At 53.3% G+C, this 22,467-nt stretch overlaps 1 protein-coding gene across 1 annotated transcript; it reads right to left on the bottom strand.

The window, feature by feature from the left end:
• Positions 1 to 130: 130 nt before the first annotated feature.
• On the bottom strand, positions 131 to 21,051 carry CDX1 (caudal type homeobox 1; the record flags this gene model as incomplete). Its single annotated transcript, XM_082381469.1, has 3 exons — positions 131 to 6,295; positions 6,853 to 6,998; positions 20,619 to 21,051. 3 exons carry the CDS (start codon positions 21,049 to 21,051, stop codon positions 6,080 to 6,082), a joined length of 795 nt encoding a protein of 264 aa, XP_082237595.1. The 3' UTR covers positions 131 to 6,079.
• Positions 21,052 to 22,467: the final 1,416 nt, after the last annotated feature.

The raw sequence follows: 22,467 nt of genomic DNA, 5'->3' as shown, positions 1-22,467 counted from the left end.
GCGAACGCCCTGCCTCTCCCTGCGCAGCGCCCTAGGCTGGGGAGGGGAGCACCGCTGCGCCCGCGTAGACAGACAGACGGGCTGACTGACTGACAGCAGGGGGATGCGCGCCCCCGCACGCAGAGCTGCCGATTGGAGGGGCCCGAGCGCGTGGGGAGGGGGGTCCGCAACGGAAACCCTCGGAGGTCTCCAGGCCTCTGCCACCGTCCCCTGCGTGACCTTGGGCAAGTAACCTGCCCTCTCTGGGCCTCCCTTTCCCTAGATGGGCAATGAGGGAGGCAGGCCATGCACATGGACAGTAACAGCCCTGCCTTGGGTTCCAGCATCTCTGTACCTCCTCTTTGCTCTGTGACCCTGCCCACGTTACTTAAACTCCCTGTGCTGCCATTCTCTGTCTAGAAAATCGGGACAAGAATCTTACCTCCCTTACAAGGATGTGAGGAATCCAGGAAGACTGTGCATAGAAAACATTTAGCACAGAGCCTGGCACATCATAGGAGCTCAGTTAACATTTATGGACCCACTGTGTGTTGTCCACTCTTGCCAACAAATGAACAGCCGATAGTCAGATATTTATTCAATCATCCACTCTACCAATATTTATTGAGCACCTAAAGTGTGCCAGATCCTGGGCTAGGTCTTATTTTTCTCAACACAGTGACCTGGAGGAGATGTTATTATCCCTGTTTTACAGAAGAGGAAACCAAAGCACAGAGAGGTTAAGTCACTCACTCAAGGTCACAGAGCTAGTGAGTGACACTAGTGACAGAGTCAGGCCTCATGGACCTTCCGGGCTAGTAGTGGTGCTGAACAGGCCCGTTTCCTTGGGATGAAAGTGAAACAGGGAGTTTGGGGTGAGGAGAAGGGACAGGGCAAGTGCCACTGTATGGTTGTGATGGTTTGTGACTTAGATCATGAGCACCTGGGTTCCTGTCCCCAGCAGTATGACCTTGGGAATGTTAATGGTTTCCTATCTGTAAAGTGGGCCATCAGCCAATTTGGGCCTGGCTAACCTCTCAAAGTGTTGTAAGGGTACAGTGAGCCCGCAGCGAGGATGGGAAATGATTAGCTAGAGTGATCATATGCGTTGGTTTGTGGAACTGAACCAGTATTTGCTAGTGGGCCCAGCATATACATTACAAATCATGCTCCTTTCACTCTCAAAAGTGTCCCAGTTCAGACACTCATAGCATTGCCCTACCAGCAGCCAACATGGGGAGGCCTTTGGGCAGAATGAGATCAAGTGTCTGCTGCCCCTCCCAACCCTGGAGCAGGAGGCAGGAAGGGTTTAAATCAGAGCACAAGCTTGGATAAAGGGCCTGGCTGGGTCCCAGGCCCACCTCTCCTCCCCAGGTCCCACCTAGCTGCTCCTTCCTTTAAACCTGGCCTCACAGGGCAGGCAGGGACTCTCCAGACCCAGGAGGAAGGAGCCCCTTGGCCATGAATGTAAAGGGAAGGGGCATTCACTGAGCCCTACTGTGTGCATTAGATGAGCTCATATCCAATATCTAAGTTTTAGCTCTTTCCAACAGCCTAGAAAGACAAGTTTGTGCGTCCCCCTTTTGTACCTAAGGAAACTGTCTTGAAGGAGTGAAGTTGTATGCCCAAGGTCACAAATCACTGAATCTCTGAGCTTTGGAGATAAGGTGAGGAGGGCCTTGGGGCCGTGCCTGGGGAGAGGCAAAAGCTAAGAGGCCCAGGCAGGACCCACCTCTCCTCTCCCCCAGGGTGTGTCACCACACCTCTTACAGGACTGGCAGCTTTGCTGAACCACTCCCTCTCGTTGGCTTGTGGGTTTCATTAGACGCTAAGGAAGGAAGAGAGAACCATGGGAACAGGGAGTAGAGGCGAGGCATTGGCTCAGGAGCCCTGGAAGACTAGCCTCGTTGTGGCCTCTTCCCAGCAGCACCTGCTCCCCCAGATCCAGCCCTGGAGGGAGCCAGCCCTAGGCGAAGGGAAGGGAACAGGGCTGGACTTTAGCCTTTCTCAGACACATCATGGGGTGACCACTGAACATCAGCAGCAGTCACTGGGGCTCTGAATACAAATGGGTCTAGGCCCATGCCTTTCAGAGGGGAAACTGAGGCCCAGAGGAGGCAGGACTTGGAAAATCACCCTGTGAAGTAGAGGCAGGGTGAGGCCTGGAATCTAGGTGTCTGACCCCACCTAGGCTCTGCCCTCCATATCACACCTTCTGCCATCCCCTCCCCCATCACCACAGCACTTGTTGGAAAACTCTATACTTCACACAGTAAACAACCCCCCAACATTTTTTACAAGACATTGTCCACATGAGTCAGTCTACCCTCTGAAACCCCAGTTTTATGATCATACAACTGGCCATGAGTTCAGCTGCTGAGCACATTTGACAATTGCTCTCCATACCACCCCGTCTCCCCCATCCCAGAGGAAGTTTGGGTACCACTTGGCCAAATAACTAGTTAGCAATTTAAACCTAGTAAATAATCTATTTCCCTTTCCCTCTCCCCTCCCTCTCTATTTCTCCTGGTCTCACATCAAACAAGAAGAATGGAGATGTGTGCTGATTTAAAGAAAATGTGAGATGAAAATGTACTTCCTTTTATTATATAGGGAGATATTTTTAAATGCATATAAATAAACATTTTTAATTTGCTTAAACGTTCAGACTTTATCGCTGAAGAGCATGTGTTTTGTTACACCAGAGTGGCGACTGAAAGATGAGGATCCAGACTGCTAATCCATCTGGTGAGAAAGTGGTTCTGGAGCAGCCGTGCCGGGACAGGGTTGCCCTCCAAAGCCGCCCTGTCCTACACCTGCTCTGCTCCCAGCTTCTGTGTCCCACTGGCTGGGCATCTCATCCACTCTGGGCCAGGCTGGTTTCCTTTGCTAGATACCTCCTCTGTGAGGGCACTCCACTCCCAACCCTGACACCTTCCCTAGTCTTGAGCTGTGGCCCTCTCCACTCAGCCCACACCAGTCTCTTGGCAGTCAGTGGTGGGAGTCTCATCCACAAAACTCAGATTCTCAATATGGTGTCAGGGGTCTATAGAAACATAGTGCTGACGCGCACGTTTCTGATTTGCTAGAGGCCATGATCAGGCCCTGGGCCTTCCACAGCCAGGCCAGGCCAGATATCATTTTTGCCTGGACGCCCCCCCCCCCTCCCACCTTCCATCCCCCATCTCTAGCATCAGCTCAGGGCCTGCCACCCAGCAGGGGAGAAGCATAAAATCACTATATGCAAAGCAGAAGCAGCATCGGCCATTCCCGATAGGAAAGCTGGAGCACCTCTTAGCACTGGGGTGGCTGCCGGGTCTGACAGGACATAATGGGTCCTTTTCCCTGAGACATGACAACACCCCTGCCTCTGGTGGAACTCTCTGGGTGGCAGGGAATGCATTACTTCACACCGCAGCTCAAGACACTGCTTGGAAGTTGTCTTAGATAAAAGTTTCCTTTTCCACGGAGCTCAAACACCAGTTGACAGGTGATGGCCAGTCCAACCTGTGGGCCCCACCCAAGGCCCTGACCGCCCACGTAGACAGCAACTGCAGCTCACCCAGCCTGCTCGGCCTGGCGACTGACCTCCAACCAGGCAGACGTCTTCCTGTGGCTGGGGGCAGGCTTGTCCTGCCTCAGATCTTCCCAGCCACCATCTGTCCTCAGCACTGGGGATGGGGGTAGTTAGAACATCAGTCAGGCCCGCCAGCATCACACTAGGATGCAGCAGCCCAGGGAACAGGTGGCTAAAACACAGCACTTACTGTGTGCCAGGCCCTGTGCTAAACATAACTCTGAGATAGCTTAGATAGCTTAGAGTATTTTATTTCCATTTGACAAATGGGGAGGCTGAGGCTCAGAGAAGCTAAGTAACTTGCCTGAAGTCTCACAGCTTGGAAGTAGTCAAGCTGGAGTCCAGGCCACGTGACAACAAAATCTGCTACTCAACACTGAGTCGCAGCTGAAGCGTGGCCCTCCAGCCCACAGCATTCCCACACTCCAGAGTGGTGTTCAGTGGGGTGCTGGTGGTGCTGGTAGGGGGCTCCTGGGTAGTGAAGCATGGGGAATGCTGGATTAAAGAAAATTCAAGTGTTTTCTTGCTGTGGGACTTGTCAGAGCCTTTGACGTGTTAAGGCACCACTGTGACTCTCCCAGAAGGGTTGAGTCTGCAGGACTTCTCAAACTGACTTGACCAGAGTCATTTCTTCTTGGTAAACAAGCTCCCCAGTCTTACAGATGGGGAAATGAGGCTCAGAGGGGGGAAGCAATTACCCCAGGGTCACACAGCAAATGCTTTTGACGATCAGAAACCTATATTCACTCACCGCTAGCCACCCTGCCACCAACCCTGTTCCTCTGCTCCTGGAACCCTGGTCCTCTCCCCTGGTACCACCTGGTTCCCATGCCTTAGATGTCCACCATCCTCAGTGAAGCCATGATGTCTCCCAGGCCAACAGCAGGAGGAGGAGAGAGAAGTGCCTCTGCTCTTCAGGGGCTCATGTGAGGACTGGATCCACCTCGTGCATTGTTGTCATGTGCCCCAGGAGCAAAGGGCAGGCAGGCAGGCTGCATACACTTTTTATGGCTAGGCCACCTCCCAGAACAGTAAACAGAGGGGCAGGCAGCTGGCACCAGAGCCCTCTAGGGAGTGAAGGCCCCAGGGAGCAGACTCCTGCCCACCTCTGGAAGGGAGTTCAAAATAGTAGCTTTTCTCAGGAGTTTTTAAAAAGTATAATTCAAGTTCATACTCCTCTTAATCTTTTTTTTCTACCTCCTTCTTGGCCTGACAGCACCTACTAGTCCTTTAGGCCTCAGTTTAAAATCACCTCCTCCAGGAAGCCTTCCAGACCCTCCAGGATAAGCTGGGAGCTCACTCTGGACTCCCTGGATACTCTGCTACCCTGATACCTAGAGCATAGCTCAGACTGGGAACTTCTGGGTGGCAAGGACTGTACATTCCCTGGGCCCAGCCATGCCTGGCATATGGGGTGCCCAACGAATGTCATCTGTTGACAGAAAACCCTGAGTTGAAAGTATTTGAAAAATTCAAAAGACTGAGATATTGAATCTGATGATTCTGCTTACAAAATGGACTTAAAATTTAACAGTCTCATAGACTTACCCTAATGTCCTGTTTTGATCTTTCAGAAGTATTTTAAAGGTGACCTTGCTGTAGGCCTACAGAGACTAGGAGAGACTATGCAGCTGCTGAGAAGGGTGAGGATGATTTACACTTCTTTAACATTTTCCCTTCGTGCTATGTATAATGATTTTCATACATTTTTAAAAAGAGAAAAAAAATTTTATTCTTGAAGCTGCATCCAAGAGATTCCACTCTCTGTGCAACCCTTGCCCAGCTGTGAGTCTGCTTGGTCCAGAGAAAGTTCTCTGGGGGCTCCCTGGGGCCTGGGCCCTGAAGGACAGCCTGGTGGGGTGGTAGAGACTTGGCAGGATGGACTCTGCCCCTCTGTCCCCCTTCAGAGGCCTCCCCCACAATCTGGAATCTCCACTGAGAATCTGAGTGAGGGAATATGGCTCTGTGGCCCAGAGCCTCTTGCTCAGGCCCAATCCTGCGGGCTTTGTGCTTCGCATCCAGCCTGGAGAGGGTTTGGTGCATGTTACACGGGGGCGGTGGGGGGGGCAGGTAGAGGTGAGGCTGCAGGAAAAGGCAGGTGTGAGCTGACACCCTCCCCGCTCCCCGCCTCAGGTCACGGTCTGCAAGCCTTCCATCTTCTCTCGGTTCCATCTCCTTTCTCCAGGAGTCTAGTCCCTACAGCAGCCTCCCGCCTTTGAGCCTATGGAGGAGGAGCTGGGTGGCCCCCTCACCTAGCCCCCTGGGGATTAAGACCTCCCACCCCAGGCTCCCTTGTCCGCCTGAGGCCTGGATCACCAGAGCTGGAAAAGGTCCTTATCCAGCAGGCTCGCTGCACAGATGGGCCCAGGGGATACAGGGGCTGGGTGGGTGATTGGTCCAAGGTTACTCAGCAGGTCAGTGGCAGAGCTTGGGACTCAGACTAGGCCTCCTGGGCCCCCACAGGAGCCACATTCCTAGCCCCTGAGTCCTCAAGGCCCCCAGCCCACAAGGCTGGTCGGGCGGCTACGGCAGGTACTCCTCCTTGACAGGCATTGGGGAGGAGGTGCCCAGGAGGTTGGCAGAGCTGGGGCACAGGCCCCCCAGGGGTGGCCCCGCTGGAGTGGCGGTGACGTCGTGGGCTGCCGGGGGCGGCTGTGAAGGCTGCTGCTGCTGCTGCTGTTGCTTCTTCTTGTTCACTTTGCGCTCCTTCGCCCGCCGGTTTTGGAACCAGATCTTTACCTGTGGGGTCAGAGAATAGAGATGGGGAAGGCGGTGGGGAGGCGGAATGACAGATCAAGAGGAAAACAGGAAGGGCAGTGGAGCTCTTGTTTTTCGATGTGGCGCTTGGGGCTTCCCTCTTGCTCCGGCTACCCCAACTGTTCATGGACCCTGAACACGTTCTCCCCCTCTGGAACTTGCTCCCCTACTCTTAAGACAACTTTCTCTGTAACCCTCTTCCTCTCCATCTTCCAAAGCCATGCTCTAACACCCCTCCTCCAGGAAGCCTTCCCTTGTTCTCCCTGTGACTGCTCCCTCCTCTGGATTTAAACAGCACTGATCAAAGCCCGCTGTAGCCTATAGCTAATCAGGCCCCCATCCCCCTTTTGGTGGTCAGGGGTATTGGGTTTTATTGGCCGGGGGATTGGCAGCAGCTCAGTTTCTATTGTGTTGTATGACCATGGCTGGGAGACAACCTCTTTGTTCTTCTCCCTCGACTGAGCTCCATAATCTGCCTGGCAGCCTGGAGGCCAGCCTCCCGGTACCGCTCCTGTGGCTGAGGTGGGAGCCCTACACACCTGACGTTCAGTGAGTCCCAGATTGGCGGCCAGCTCTGACTTCCGCCGTATGGTGATGTAACGGCTGTAGTGGAATTCCTTCTCCAGCTCCAGGCGCTGGTGGTCGGTGTAGACCACGCGGTATTTGTCCTTGGTCCGGGTCTTACCTAAGAAGCAGAGGCGCCAGGAGGAGAGGTGAGTGGGGAGGGGAGCTTGCAAAAGGCCAAGGCGGGGCTCCCAGGAGGAAGAGCAATCAGGCCCCCTGAAGAAGGACCTTGAGGGAGTAACAATCATTCTCCCAGGCTCAGGCTTCGAGACTCCCAACCTAGGAGGCAAGCACTGTTCTCACGCCCATCTGGGGGGCCCTGAGGCTCAGAGAGGGGAAGCAACTTGCCCAGGGTTACCCAGCAAGCTGCGGGTGGAGTTGGGGGTTTCAGGCCAAGTCTCCGGACCCAGAGCCCTACTCTGATCGCCAGGCCCACCGGCTTTCGTGCAACAGTTCCCAGGCGCAGCTGCACAACAGACATGCGGGGAGCTTGTGAAAAACACAGCTTCCAGCGCGTCACTGAGCACGTGAAGTAGAAAGCCGTGGCGTGGAATCTGCATTTTTCACCAGCTCCCAGGTGGTTCCGATTTGGGGATCCTCAGACCGCAGGTCTGAGCACTAGAGACTTGGAGGAACACCTGGCAGCAAGGGTAGCTTGAGATAACGAGACGTCAGCTGCTCCTCTCTCCTGTGGGCAAGGAGAGCAGGAAGGGCCGCCACAGCCGGAGGCCGAAGCAGGAAGCTCGCAAGAGCTGCCCTGGGGTATAGGCTCCTCAATTCCTGTCAAATGCCTGGTGGTTGGTGGCCGCACAATCAAACAGAAAGGACTGGGGCTGCCGGTGGCTCCCCAGGACCTGTCAGGTTCCTCAGGAGGCCCCGGGTCTAGGCGCCAAGCCCTGAGCTGGGGCTGCACCAGGGGCCTGGGGACCGCGCTGCCCGGAGCCAGCCACACTCCAGCCTGTGCCCAGGCACAGAGCAGGAGTCCTCAGATCAGCCCGCAAATATTTACTGAGTTCCTGCTGTGGCCAGGTGCTGGGTACAGCAGTGAGCAAAACAAAAAGTCCCTGCCGTCATGAAGCTTAGGTTCTAGTGGAGGGAGGTGGACAAAAATAAATAAATATGGAAATTATTTGCTATGTTGATTGATGACAAGTATTTCAGAGAAAAAGAAGGACTGGGAATTTAGGGAGGAGTGAAGCTGTGATTTTAAATAGAGTGGTCCATGAAGGCCTTACCTTGAAGGGGAACTTAAGCAAAGATCTAAAGGAGGTGAGGGAAAGAGCAATGCAGCTGTCTGGGGAAGAGGTTCCTAGGCGGAGGGAACAGTAGGTGCAAAGGCCCTGATGGGGGGCATGCCTGCCGTCTGAAGAGTAAGGAACAGTGAGGAGGCTAGTGCGCCCAGGGTGCAGTGAGCCAGGGGAGTGGACAGGTCGAGCTGAGCCTAAGGGCCCTGGAAGGGACTCTGGGTTTTACTCCGTCTGGGACAGGAGCCATTGCAGGGCTCTGAGCAGAGGAGACAAGAGGTCTGATGTAGGATTTAAGATTACTCTGGCTGCTGCATGGAGAACAGATTGGTGAGAAGGGGGAAGTGTGGGGAGACCTGCCATAACTCAGGCAGGGTTGGCTTGACTTCCACGCGAGGCTCAGCCTGGGGCCCGGAAGTGGATTTGAGGACCGACTGGGTTAATGTCAGGGATCTCTTTCAGGATGGGATCAGAGGTCCGTCTGGAGAGAATATTAAGAGTCATGCTTGGCCTGGGCTGCTGTGGGGGCCGGACTCAACACCAGTTTCCTTGTAAGAAGCTGAGCCCACGGCTATAAACAGGAGGCACTCGTAAGCACTTTTTAGACCCACCCACGTGTCCCACCAGGGCATGGCAGGTCTGCATAACCATCGACCCCATCCCACTTCAGCCAAGGGCCCCCGCAGTAACCTGGCCTTCACCTCCCTGGTCCCAGCTCTGGGCCTGCCCGTTCCTCGGCACCCCTGCGCTAACTACACCCCCACCAGCGCCATTCCAGCCCACACAGCTTGGCAGGACAGCGCTGGGCTCCTCAGAGCCAAATGGTTTGTGGAGAACAGGAGACAGCAGATGTTCCTCGGCTCTTTTCCTTGGGCTTCCTGCCAGGGCAGCAGAACCACACTGGACTCTTCCACAACCACTGACCTCAGCCCACTGCCCGACGCAGCACGGGACAGCCTCGGCCCTTGGCCAGGCCTAGCCCAGGAAAGGGACAAGGGAGTGGCCACCGAGGCCTTGGCTCCAGATGGGACCCCTCCTTGACCTAGAAAATTTAAGGCCGGCTCAAAAACTGTTCTGCCTAATGCACCACCACTGAAACCCAGCAGAGCTCTGAACCCACAGCCCCACTGGGTTCACTGGGCTAAAGCCAGAAGGGGTCATGGGAGTTTAGTCTCCTCCCACTTTATAGATGAAGAGACTGACGTTCAGGATGGTTATACAGCGTCCAGAGGTCCAAATAAGAGAGGCCTTGTGAGTCCAACCTCCCTGTACAGTCAGGGTCATTGAAGCCCCAGGGTGGCGTGGACTTGCCCAAGGCCATGTCACCAGGCCTGCAGGTCTCGCTCCTGCTCTAGTGCACAACTCCTCACCCCACCAGATTTAGGGTCCACAGAGACTGCTATAGGGCCCTCTAAGCATTGGCAGCAGAAGCTCAAACAACAGACCACCCATCTACTTGTATTTCTGGGAAGAGAGGGTCCAGACCATGGTGAGGGCAGATGCCTGAAAGCCCTGGGCTGGGGCTGGATGGCCCACAGGTTGAAAATGCCTAGAAGATTCACAGCCTGAGGTAGTGGGAGGAGGCTCCCTGCCCACCCAAACCTCAGCCTGAGAGATTATAAAGACACCCCCTTCCCTCAGGCACCCAACCCTCGGTCCCATCCTTCCTAATGAGCAAGTGGGGATCCACTGCACCCATTTCATAGTTGTGGTAAATTGAGGCTCAGAAAAGGGCACTTGCTGAGGGCCATCCTTTCTGGTAGTGGTATAAACCTGGGCTCAGGTTTCCTGACCTCCAGCCCAGGCTCTTTCGGGTCAGGGGACGGAGGGAATTAGATGAGAGATGGAACTCTAGCTGCATAGTTACTCCTCTCTGCATAGTTACTCCTCTCGGCATAGTTACTCCTCTCTGCATAGTTACAGACTCTAGCAAGGCTGCCAGTGAAGACCCAGCCTACAGGCCCTGTCACCCCCTCCCTGGACCCAAGAGAAGGGCTGGTGGGCTCAGGAACACATCGGCCACTTCTATCTGGTGGAGTTGCTCAAAGTACACAATTTTATTGCTAAGAAAATGGCTCTGCCAAAAACCAAAATGTTTGATATCGCACTGTGTGGTCCAGGAACCAGGGAGTCCCACCTGCTGTCCAGAGGGTGACCATGGTAACACCCTCCTTGGAGCCCAACTTGGTGATCTCAGCCTCATTTAACATGCACATGCCCTTTGACTCATTAATCCCACTTCTAGGGATCAATCCCACAGAAAAATGCCCAAAGAGGTAGCTGTTTCAAATAGCACAGAACTAAGGACAATGTACATGTCTGTGAGTCAGGACTGGTTAATAAAACAAGAAATGGTACATCCATGGAAAGGAGCACTACGCAGTCACTAAAAAGAAATTATAAAGCTCCATAGGTGCCAATATGGAGCAGTTTCTAAAAATATATTGTTAAGTGGAATACACACACACACACACACTCACTCAAACATGTTTGTGCACCGAGTTCTTTCTGAAAGAATACACAAGAAACCAGTAATGGGGGCTGGCGTGCCTTGGAGAGGGGACTAGAGGCTGGGGAGCCATAGGTAGGAGGGAGTCTTTGGGATGTTTAAATTTTTACCATGTGCAGATGTGAATTTGTATTTTTAGTGACAATCAGGAGCCCTGGGCTCCAGTCCCAGCTCAGGGCCAGAACTCCCCACTGCCATGAGCAAACCTCCTTTCTCCTCCTGTGAACACCTGTGCCACCCTGGGGGCCCAGGAGAGAGGGGGCAGGGAGGTGCGTGACAGTGGTGGGGCAGGGAGAGGGCCCAGGATGAATGATTTACAGGTCCTTGGGACACTGGGCCTAAGAGGGAAGTCCGGGCTCCTGTAACAGGTGTCTGATGGGGGCCAGGCCACTCCCAGCCACCTAATGAATAACCCTCTGGGCCAGATGCCAGTGCAAGTAGGTGGGAGGGAGGGTGGGAGCCCCCCTACCAGCTCTTAGGGGTGAAGCATGGGGAGAGAAGAGCCTTGGATAACTCTCCAAATGAGAGGCTTTCTCTCTGCTCTGGCTGTGGGATGTGAGGAATGGCCCATCCATATGCATCAGGCTGCCATGGAGGTAGCAAACTTCCCATCCCTAAAGCATGCACAGTAGAGGTCCTGGGAAGCTCCAGGCTAATGGTTCTAAATACCTGACCAGCAGCCTCAGAACTGCCTGGGGAGCTTTTTAAAAGCACAGATTCTGGCCCAGAGGTTCGGACTCAATGGGACTGAAGTGGGGCTCTGGGATTTGATACTTGAATAGCTCTCCAGGTGACCCTGACATGTGGTTGTTTGGGCAAGTAGACCTCCGGGGCTGTGCCATGCAGCTTCTCAATGGCTGGGTGATCTAGGACACCTCACCTCTCTGAGCCTCAAATTCTGTCTCTATAAAATGGGGATAATTATTATTCTAATAATGGCCAATATGTCCATGTGTCAGGCACTTTGCATACATCTCTCAACAACCTATGAAGCTGTGCAACTGTTATCCCTAGTTTACAGATGAGAAAACTGAGTTTCAGCAAGGTCTGCACATCTGGAAGGTGGGATTTAGCCCAGGTCTGTCTAGCCTCAGAAACAGCATTAGAACCTATGGCCCCGTGTAAGGTCTCCCATAATGATCTCCAACCCTCGGGTGTACAGGGGATCACTTGAGATGGATGGATGAATGATGTCTAGCACAATATCTGGCACACAGTAGGTACACAGGGAAAGGTAGATCTTATTCATTTCCATGGTGGGATAACCACATGGCAGGGATCCTGGGAAATGGATCTGAGCAATGGGCTGTGTGTTGGATGAGACTGTTTATTTATAAGGTCCCTTCCAACTTGGAAACATGAAGCTCCCAATGTTTGTTGATGCTCTGATTATATTTGTTATTATTGCTGAAAGAATTCTAAGACTGATTTCCCTGTCTGAGAGTCTAGAAACTGGGCCTACCCAGCTGGAGGATAGAGGGCAGGAGCCTGGCGGTCTGCAGTGGGGCCTCCCCATCTAGCCTGGGCCAGAGTTCAGCCTCTGCCCCCAGGGCGGGGTAGGTGGCTCCAGGAAAATTGAGTGGCCTCTGGGTCAGCACTTCCTTTGACCTCTTCCTGCTGGGTTTGTGGCCCTGAGGGATGACACTGCCAGCTCTGCCCCTAGGGCTTGGAACACAAATCCATGACCCCTCTCTGTGTGGTCCAGCCCCACTGGCTGTACATCGAAATCCCCCCAACCCCGACCGACACACATACACACACACACAAAGAAATGCACATATGTATGCATGGATACTTGTTAAAAATACATATTCCCAAGCTCTCAGATCTATTGCATCCTGGTCTCCCTGCCATCTTTAACAAGCCTACCAGAGGGGATTCTGAACCACCAGCCGGAGTCAGTAGGTCCTGGTCCCAGTTCTGTGCCATCTGTGTGGCCTTAAGTAAGTCCTTTCTCCTCTCTGGGCCTCAGTTTCTCCTGTGCATCAGGAGAAGGTTTGGTGTCAGCTCCAAGGGCCCTGAAGATTCTGAACTTCTGTGTAGCTCTGAGTCCTCCCTTAAGGACCTGGGTCCAGGTCTGCCTCCTTAGCTAAAGGACTTGACAAGTGATTGAATTTCTCTGGGCTTTCCTTCCCCCGAGGAACAGATGGGTGTGAAAGCAGTTTGCAAAGGGCAAAGAGCTATGGACACGACAAGGAAAACTGAGCTATTTGCAGAAGTGGATGTTGGAGGGATCCCTTGGGAGAGGGAGGAATGCTGCTGATGGGGAGCCGCAGGGCAAAGAACATTGGCCTGGGGGTGGGGAGGTCTGGCCAGGCCACCAGCCAGACATGTGATGTTCAGCTTGGACTCATTTTGTCATCTGTACCACCAGTGGGTGGGACTTCTGCTGCAGCAGCCCTGACCCACCCAGTTCAATGGTGGACGGATATCCTCCCTGGGCAATGAGGCTCTCTACTGGGCCCATGACTGGTCCTTGTTCCAGCTGGTTTGCCAGTCCCAGGCTGCTCTAGCACAGTTCCTCATTCACTCCTGCTCATTCCTGGAGCAGGGGTGAGGCTGGCATGGGGGCGGGGGTGAGATGAGAGGAGGATAGGCAGGCCAGCCACACTCAGGGGCCCTGTAGCCTTAGGCAAGCTTCTCCACCCCACTGTCACCCTCCTTCCTAGTCACAGCACTCAGTCAGCACCGCCCCCTCCTCCTCCCAGGCCCCTTCCCCTCTCCTATCTTCTCAAGGAGGTCCACAATCTGACCTGGCTACGAGAAGCAGGGAAGAGGACAGAAACTTCAGAGTCAGACAGACACAGTCGTTCTAATCCAGTCAGGCCAGGTGCCAGCAGTGGGAACCCAGGCAAGTCACTGAACCTCTCTGAATCCCAGTTTACTCATCTGTGAAATGAGGACATGAATGCCTCCTTTAGACATGATAGCTGTGGAGATGAGATGTGATCATTTCTTTAACAAAGTAGTTAGTAATAAAAGCTATCTGTGACAATGATGAAGAAGAAGGAGGAGGAGGAGGAAGAAGGAGGAGAAGATGATGACTGCAGAGACAAAAGAGGCAAGAGAGATTCCTCAGTGGAGAATAAGGAGCCCACCTGGAATGGATTACATTCTAGAAACTCTTGAGAGGGATTTTCCTTCACTGTCCTATATGACAGCTACTAGCCACGTGTGGCTATTTAAATTAAAATTAATTACATGGAATTAAAAATTCAGCTCTTTAGTCACACTAACCATATAGTAAGTGCTCAATAGACACGTGTAGCTAGTGGCTAGCACACTGAACAGCATAGATATAGAGCTATAGAAAGTTCTATTGGACAACACGGCTAGACCAAACTCCCAGCCAGGGCCAGATGCCCACACCCTCATAGCATACCTAACCAGACTTCTTGGACTATCTACAAAGCAGCCTGTTCTTGCATCCATCACCCATTTATATTCTTCCCAGGATTTTCCACAAGGGGCACCAGAAATAAGGGGCACCCTTGGCCTAGAACAGCCCTTCTAAGAGTTGCAAGCAGCAACTGCATCCCTTCATGTCTTCTTCTGGGCTGAACAACTTGAGGCCATCAGCTGTTTCCTGGTGGAGTTTCCAGGCCTCTGCCCTACCCCGGCCATCCTCCTCTGATCTGAAGGTGAAGTCCCTGCCGAATCATCCACAGGCGTGGGTCCTGAAGAGTCACATTTGGGGCGGAGGTGCAGGGTGGGGCTCTGGACTCCAGCCCTTTTCTAGCTCATTGAGGAACCTTGACAAATCCCCTCCCCTTGGCTCCTGGCTCCCTGAATTCTCTGCGAGGGTAGAGACCATGCCACCTTGCTCATTTGGTTCCACAACAATGCCAGACACACACAGCGAGTACTTGATGAATCCCTGTTAAACTTAACACAGACCTACTGCTTCCTGGTCTTCTCCTCGCAGTAAATGGCCCCCATCCTCCAGCCACTCAGGCCAAAAGCCTAGGTGGCACTTCCCCTGCTTCCCACATCCAATCCCTCAGCTCAACCTCCAAAGGACATCCTTCTGTCCAGCTCCACTGCTCCCACAGCCTTAGTCAAAGCCATTAATCTAATGGAGAAATGTGCTGTTCTGGGGTCGAAAATACCTGCACTTGAAAAAATAGCGAGTACTCAGTAGATGCTAGTTCATATTATTATTACCATGGAAGGTGCTCGGTACTTATTCGTTAAACAGTTCATTCCTGTTTTTCATGGGTGGGGGGTAGATTAAAAACAAACAAATGAAATAATTACAAACTGTGATTAGTGTGAAGGAAAGCAATGGAGCTAAGAGCTAGATTAAGTGGTGGGGGGCGGTGGGGGAGGGAACCTACTTTATTTACCTTGGGGCAGGTCTCCTGGAGGAGGTGACGTTTAAGCCAAGATATGATGGTTGAGAAGGTTTCCATGTCACCAATGGGGAAGAATATCCCAGGAAGACAGAACAGCATGTGCAAATGCCCTAAGGCAGAGAGCAGCAACGGAGGACCAGCTCTGTGAGGGACCCTGTCTGCTTGTTCTGGCAGGAGTCTCTAGCACCTAGCAGAATGTTTGGCACAGAAGAGAGACTCAGAGACGATTACCGCCTGCCTGCCTACGTGAATGAATGAGACAGGCATGTGCTGAGCCTGGAGAGGCTAGCAGGGCTTTGAGCCCTGGGGTGAGGGGTTTGGATTTGACTTCAAGAGAAATGGGAAGACATCAGAGGGGGTTGAGCCTGGAGTGTCAGTCTCGGCTTTCACTAACGCCTGCTCCCTCTCTCTGGTGATGCTGAGGGATCTATGTGGGGCATCCCTATAAGGTTGATGGGCAAGTATGGCATGGGGAGGGCTTAGCATGTTAACATGGTGATGGACCTGACTCCAGATGTAAATGCTGTTTCCAAATCCCAAGAGCTCCAGGACAGAAACTTGAGGGGTCATCTCATTAAGATAATTCCTCATCGACAGGCCAGGCTTGCTGCTAACAAAGCTGTTTTGGACCTTCAGAACAGCTCCCCAAGCTCTCAGCAGCAATATCTGCCAAAGTGTGCATGTGGGGGAACACCCAACAGAAAAAAGCCTTCTGCCACCTTCTAACTGGGTCACTCCCCCCTTCCCAGGTACATCTGAGAGATGAGGTGTCAAATGGAGTTTCTGCCTTGAGAACCAGTTTTAAACAACCCGGCACCTGCTGTGCCCATCCTCCCCCTCCAGCCTCTTATAGCTCATCTCTGACTGGCCTCCTTTTCCCCACCTGGATTGGAATGCACATGGGGAGGGGGTCTTGGGCTCCCATTCTGAGTGTGTTGCTTTATTTGATAGATGCTCATGAGGCTGCAGAGTCTAGGTTTGAACCCTGTGCAGCACCATCCCAGCTGTGTGAGCTTGGGCAAGCCACCTTACCCTCTCTGAGCCTCATTAACTTTATCTGTAAAATGAAGCTAATAATAGATCCTCACACCTCTTAGAGTTGTTATGAGACTTAAGTGAGATCACCCATGCAAAGTTCTTGGCACAGTGCCTGGCACATGGTAAAGACGCAGCTGATGCCACAGTTATTAGCTTTATCGAGAGCTCCTACAATGTGCAAGGTATGGTGAGAAGGACAGGACTGATTAGCACTGCTCCTTGAGGGGATAACAGATGGTAGATGGCAGGGATCAACAAGACAGTCAGTGATAAATGTTGTTCAAACAAGGGCCTGGTACAGTGTTTGCAGGGGAGGGAACCAAGGAGGGCTTCCTAGAGGAGGTGGCCTTGGAGAAGAAGCAGCATTTGACCTAGTAAAGATGTAGGAGAGGGAAGGGAGGGGAGTTCAGGTCAAGGGACCCATAATAAAGAGGCAGGGAGTGTGAGGTGTGTGCTCGCGTGCACCTGCTAAGGACTGGCAGAGATGGTCACAGGCACCAGTGCACTGAGCGCCTACTGTATGCCAGGCTCAGGGCTATGCTCTACTGGCACCATTGCTTCAAGGTGTAATCTTATTATCTTAATGTTACAGTGGAAGAAGCTGAGGCTCAGAGAAATGATCCAAATTAACTTGCCTGAGGCTAATGCAGCTTCTGACAGAAATGCAATCCCAGGCCTGAGGCTCCCAAGCCGGACTCTTAACTGTCCCAGGTAAGCATTTCTGTATCTCGGCAAACTAACAGGAGAGTGGCTTCAAGAGAGGGTTGGGGCCAGTTCTCAAGAGGGCTCTGAAATGGAGCTGGATTTTACAGCATTGAAATGGCATAAAATGAAATGGCAATTCCATGGCAGTGGGGAGCCACGGTCTAGAGGGCGGCTAGGGCATCAGAGAGAGGCTGAAGGTGAGAGGCCAGGTTGGTGACTGTGGCAATGGGCCAAGGGAGAGGGTCTAGGATGTGGTGGGGAGAGGAGGGTTCATCCCCTCCCCGGGCCTCAGTTTCTCTATCTGAAAGCTGACAGGGATGGACCAAGATCTAAACCCTGCTGCAAGAGTCTCATCATCTGAGCGGACATCTCCGGACTTGTATGGGACCTCAGCCACCCCAATGGGCCATTAACCTGTGAAAAACTATTCACAAGGAATTGGAGGCTGAGCCTTCAGCAGAAGGATAATTTAGAACCTTCCTAAGGAAAATGCTGATATTTATAGATGCAAACGGGGAAGACAAAAAAAAAATAGAGCCCCTTGTAGTCATTTCCTATCCTGGCCTCAGTCAAGTGAAAGTCATCACTCAGAACTGGTTAATGGACAACGTAACAGCCTCTCCCACATCTTCCTCATCTTCCCTGCCCCCTCCTTAGGGAAAGCTGGCATTTTAGTCCCAGCCTCAGCAATGCCAGTTCCCCAGGTGAGGATGGAGTACTGTCCCATCCATGGAGTAGGGAGAAGGGGACAACCAGGCTTCCACCACTGGCATGAGCTGCTCGGCTGGACAGTCGTGGGTCCCATCTCCAGGTTGAGATCTCATCTCTCCCCTCTTCTCCCAGAGCTGTCTTACTGTCCCTCACACTTGTCCTGTTCATTCATTCAACAAAATGTATTGAGCACCTACTAAATGCCACACACTGAGCTGGGTGCCTGAAATGTAGTCATGGGTCAAATAGACATGGTCTGGACTTCATAGGAGTTTACCTTGGTCAGTGGGTGTGGGAATAGACAACACACAAACACACAAATAAGTTAGTGCTCTGAAGGAAACATGGCAAAGATGATCAATGGGTATTGGGGGGGGGAGGTGCCTACTTTGGAACATCATGGAGGACCTCTCTGAGGAGGTGGCCATTAAGCTAAGACCTGAATGGTGAGAAAGAGCCTTCAAAGAGTCTGGGGAAAGAGTTTTCCAGGGAGAGGGAACAGTATGTGTACAAGACCTGCCTGCAGTAGCACATATAGCTTTGTAGCCCTCAGGAAGGAGTGTAGGTTTTGCCCTAAATATACTGGGAAGCCACTGGAAAATTTTAAACTGACTCATCCAACATATATCCCAGCCCAGCCCCCACTTGTGTGAAACTGGAACATGCCTTAAAATCTCCAGGCTTCAGTTTCCCATCTGTATGTCTGTTCTCTAACTGTCCAGTTCAGATATTCTAGAATGCTAGAGGCACAGAAGGGGGAAGAAGGGGCAAGAAGGGTACAATAAGACCAGGTGACCAGCAACATTTGGGGAGATGGCATGCACTGACCTTCCCTCTGCTGTCCCAGACAACAGCCTTACCCAGGAAACACCCCCAGAGACCCTGTATCTTCATTGCCCAGAAGGAGAAACTGAGGCCAAAGAGGAGAGGGGCTTGGCCTCTCTCTCAGGGAGGGTCTGTAACCCCACCCCAATTCTGTCCCCACCTCAAGAGTCAGAGTCAGATGCTGCCTGAGTGTACAGGCAGCAGCTTCTACCTTCAAAAAGGGAGAATGGCTCTCACCTGGCTCCTGGGGTGGCCACTTTCCTCAGGAGCCCCCAAACCTCCCTTGGCCCTTCCTTTTACTTTCTGGGAGTGAGGCTGGAAAGGACTTTTGTCTTCGGGCAGAGTTACTCCTAGGCCCCCTATGTGCCCAGGGACAACGGTTTCCAAATGACTTCCGAGACCAGACCTGAACTGAGTTTGGCAGCTCCAGTGCCCAGAGGGACGTGACTTGCCTGACATCACACAGCCTGGAAGCTCCCCAGGGCTCCTGCCAGGGCTCTGACCCCCACTGACCCACTCTCTCCCCCTCACACAGTGATGGCCTCTCTCCAAGTCCCCGCCCCTGGGGAACCTCCCCATCCATCTCCAAAGTCGCCTGATCAGCAGGAAGTACCAACCAGAATAAAGGAGCAGGAAAAGTGGGCTTCCTTCTTCAGGGAACAGACACAGAACTGCAGGACCCTGAGGGTCAGTGGCTCCAGACACTTCCTCTCATATAATCTAATGCAAAATTCTCAACCGAGGTTTATGGATAAAGCTTCTGGGGGCCTTTAGAACCCCTGAAATTGTCTGCCCGATTAGGAAACACTTTTTTTCTAGGGAGAACATTTATACTTCCCATCAGATTTCACAAAGGGGTCCTTTTGTAACTCAAACAAAGGTACAAGACCCTTCCCTCTCATGGGATGGTCAAACTGAGACCCAGAAAAGATGGCTGATTTAAGAGACGCTGTTCAGAGGATTAGAGCACAGGCTTGGTCAAATCCCAGCCCCACCATTTACTCGTTATGTAGGTATAACTATACTTGCACAACTCTGTAACCTCTCTATGCCATAGTTTCTTCATCTTGAAAACGAGGGTGATAATAGCACCTATGATAAGGTTATAAGAATTAAAAGATATTAGGTCAGTGCCCGCTCCGTTAGTAAGTGTTCCATAAACATTAGCTGTTATTATTTAGCCAAGGCCACAGAGACAAGTGGCACAGCTGGGACATAAACCCCAGTCCTCTGAGGCCTCCGGAGGCAGACAGGAGGTTCTGTGTCCCTGGGACTCCCAAGGAGGTGGTACAATTACAGCCAAACCTGTAGCTGCCGATCAGCCCTCCGCAGCGTCTGCTGGGAGTGTGTGGGGACATGGAGGTGAAGAGAGAGAGGAGGTGGGGGATGTCCTAGGCTCGCTCCCAGCTGGGGGAGAGGGAGGAGGGGCTGGACATCAAAGGGTGGGCAGGCCAACTTCCCGCCCCTAAGGCCAGGTGGCCTTTGTCAGGACAGGCCGGATACAGTCGGGACAATGGGTATCATGTTCACTTTCTGGCCGACAGGAGTCACTACCGAGCCAAGGCCCAGCCTGTTACATGACAAAGGGGGGACCTATGGAGGAGGTCAGGCCGCCCCTCATTAAAGCTGAGCCTTTGTCCTGCCCCCTCCCCTGCCTTTGAAGAGGGTGGATCCAAGAGGCCTGCCTGGGGGCAGGAGGTTCACAGGCTCAGGAGCCAAACAGTAGCCACCTTCCCAACTGCTCCTACTTTCCCCTCCCCCAGGGTCAAGAGTTCAGGGCGAGCCCTGGGATGGTAAGGTAGGGACCCTTCACCACCACCAATCTAACCAAAGAGGGCTCTTTTTTAGTCCAAAGGATATGACCCACCAGTCTCTTCCTTGTATGGACGGGGGACTGAGACCTGGAAAGGGAAGTGACTTACGGGTGTTCACATAATCAGTGCATGTCCTTTGGGGGTTTGCAGCCCCTCTTTGGGGCTGGGATAGGGGTGCATGAAACGGATGACCACCAGGGCCAGTGTTGCTAAAAGTTTACCCTGGGATGAAGGTCTGGGGGCCTGTGTCTAGTTCTGGCCTTGCCACGCAACCACAAGGAGTCGTTCTTCATGGCTGGGGTCTCAGTCTCCCTGTCCACGGGGAAAGACAGATTGTGCTTCCCAAGGCTCCAGGATTCAGAAGGGGGAAGCTGAGAGAACAGCCCCCAGGGACACAGTCGGGGGGGGGGTGGGGCACACTCTGGAACCCAAGCAGGGCCGGGGCAGAGGTCAGACAGGGGGCGGCCGGGGCCTCGCTCTAGCACCTGCCGGCGCCCAGGGGAACCGTCCAGAGGCGCAGGGCGAGGGAGGGGTCCTTACCGCTGCCACCGCCGCCTCCGGCCGCCACGCTGCGCCGCATCCACTCGTAGGGCGTCCGCCTTTGCGCTCCGGGCGAGGACGGTGCGCCTGGGCCGCCGAGGGGCTGCGCCAGGAGACCCGGCCCAGGCCCCGGGGGCGCGGGCACCGCGCTAAAGTCCGGAGGGGGCCCGAATGCCAGCGGGGCCGGGCTGGCGGTGGGGGCCGCGGGGCCCGGGCCGTAGGCGGCGGCCCATTCGTCCTTGGGCGCAGAGAAGGGCGCGCTCCAGGCCGCAGGGGGCACGGGGCCCGGCTCCACGTGAGAGTAGCCGGTGAAGTCGGGGTACTGCGGAGGCGGCGGGGGGCCGTAGGCTTGCGGGCCCAGGCCGAGACTGGCGGGCCTGGCGGGGCCGGGGTACACGGGGGATTCCTTGTCCAGCACATAGCCCACGTACATGGTGGCCGCGGGGCCCCCCGCGCATGCTGGGCCCTGGAGCCGCCGCAGCCGGCCGCCCCGACGAGCAACTGCTCACCTGAACTCCCAGCCCTGCCGCCGCCCGCCCCACCCAGGCCTTTTATAGCTCCGGGCCGCCGCGGCCCCAGCCGAGGCGGGTTTGCATTTCAAAGCGGGGGGGAGCCTCCAGGCCGCGAATCAAAGGGGGAAACCCGTCGGGGGCGGGGGGTTCAAAAGGAGACAAATTGCCGCCCCAAGCGGGAGGTGGACGCCGGGGCCAAGGGGGGTGGGGGGGGGGCGGAGGGCGCATCCTGAGCGAGCGTCGAGGCATCGCTAGGTGTGGGAGACTCCTGCGAGGCCCCAGCCTAACCGCCCGAACACCTCGACCGCCCCGCAACCCCCTTTTACAGGTGGAGAGAAGGGATCCGAGGGGTGCGGGGACCCCAGGCCAGCGTCACGCAGCCACACCGGGCCTGTGGGGCAGTCCGCAGGGACCAGTTGGAGGTGAAGGGGAGGAAACGCTGACTTCAAACGGGGTTCCCGTCTTTAAGGTAGCGGGTCCTTAATCTTTTGCGGGGGGGGCGGGGAGAGGAGGGGTCACGACCCCTCTGAGTGTCTCATGAAAGCTGTGGATGTTTTTACCCCGGAGGGAAAATGCACATATGCACATACACGAGTCTGCAAACAATCGGGGAGTTCACCTGAGTTGGCTCTCTAGGGAAAGTTCTTAGAGAGGTGGTGTAGCGACATTCTTTTAGAGACATTCTAGAGAACTTCTCACAATTCTCTTGGCAACCCCCCTACCCCCGCCCTCACTCCCACCTTTATTTTAATGAGACGTTTCAAACATACACAAAAGTAGAACTGTAGAGTGAATCACTATATACCCATCACCAGTTTCAACCGTTATCAAGATTTTGCCACGCTTATTTAACTGACTTGCTTCCCTTTTTTGGCTAAAGTATTTTAAAAGAAATTTCAAACATCATGTCATTTTACCCCTACATACTTCAGCATGCATCTCTAAAACACATGGACATTTTCTTACATAATATGCCATTATCACACCTAACAAAATTAACACAAATTCCTGGATCTAGAGACTGTCATACAGAGTGAAGTTAAGTCAGAAAGAGAAAAGCAAATACCGTATATTAACGCATATATGTGGAACCTAGAAAAATGGTACAGATGAACCGGTTTGCAGGGCAGAAATAGAGACACAGATGTAGAGAACAGATGTATGGACACCAAGGGGGGAAAGTGGTGGTGGTGTTGGTGTGATGAATTGGGAGATTGGGATTGACATGTATACACTAATATGTATAAAACAGATAACTAATAAGAAACTGCTCTATAAAAAAATAAATAAAATAAAATTCAAAAAAAAATTAACACAAAATCCTGGGTAATATCTAA

Source organism: Balaenoptera borealis (genome assembly GCF_965194805.1).
Source record: "Balaenoptera borealis genome assembly, chromosome: 2".
Lineage (NCBI taxonomy): Eukaryota > Metazoa > Chordata > Mammalia > Artiodactyla > Balaenopteridae > Balaenoptera > Balaenoptera borealis.
The sequence above is the reverse complement of the archived record's forward strand: the minus strand, read 5'-3'. Positions and strand labels throughout refer to the sequence as shown.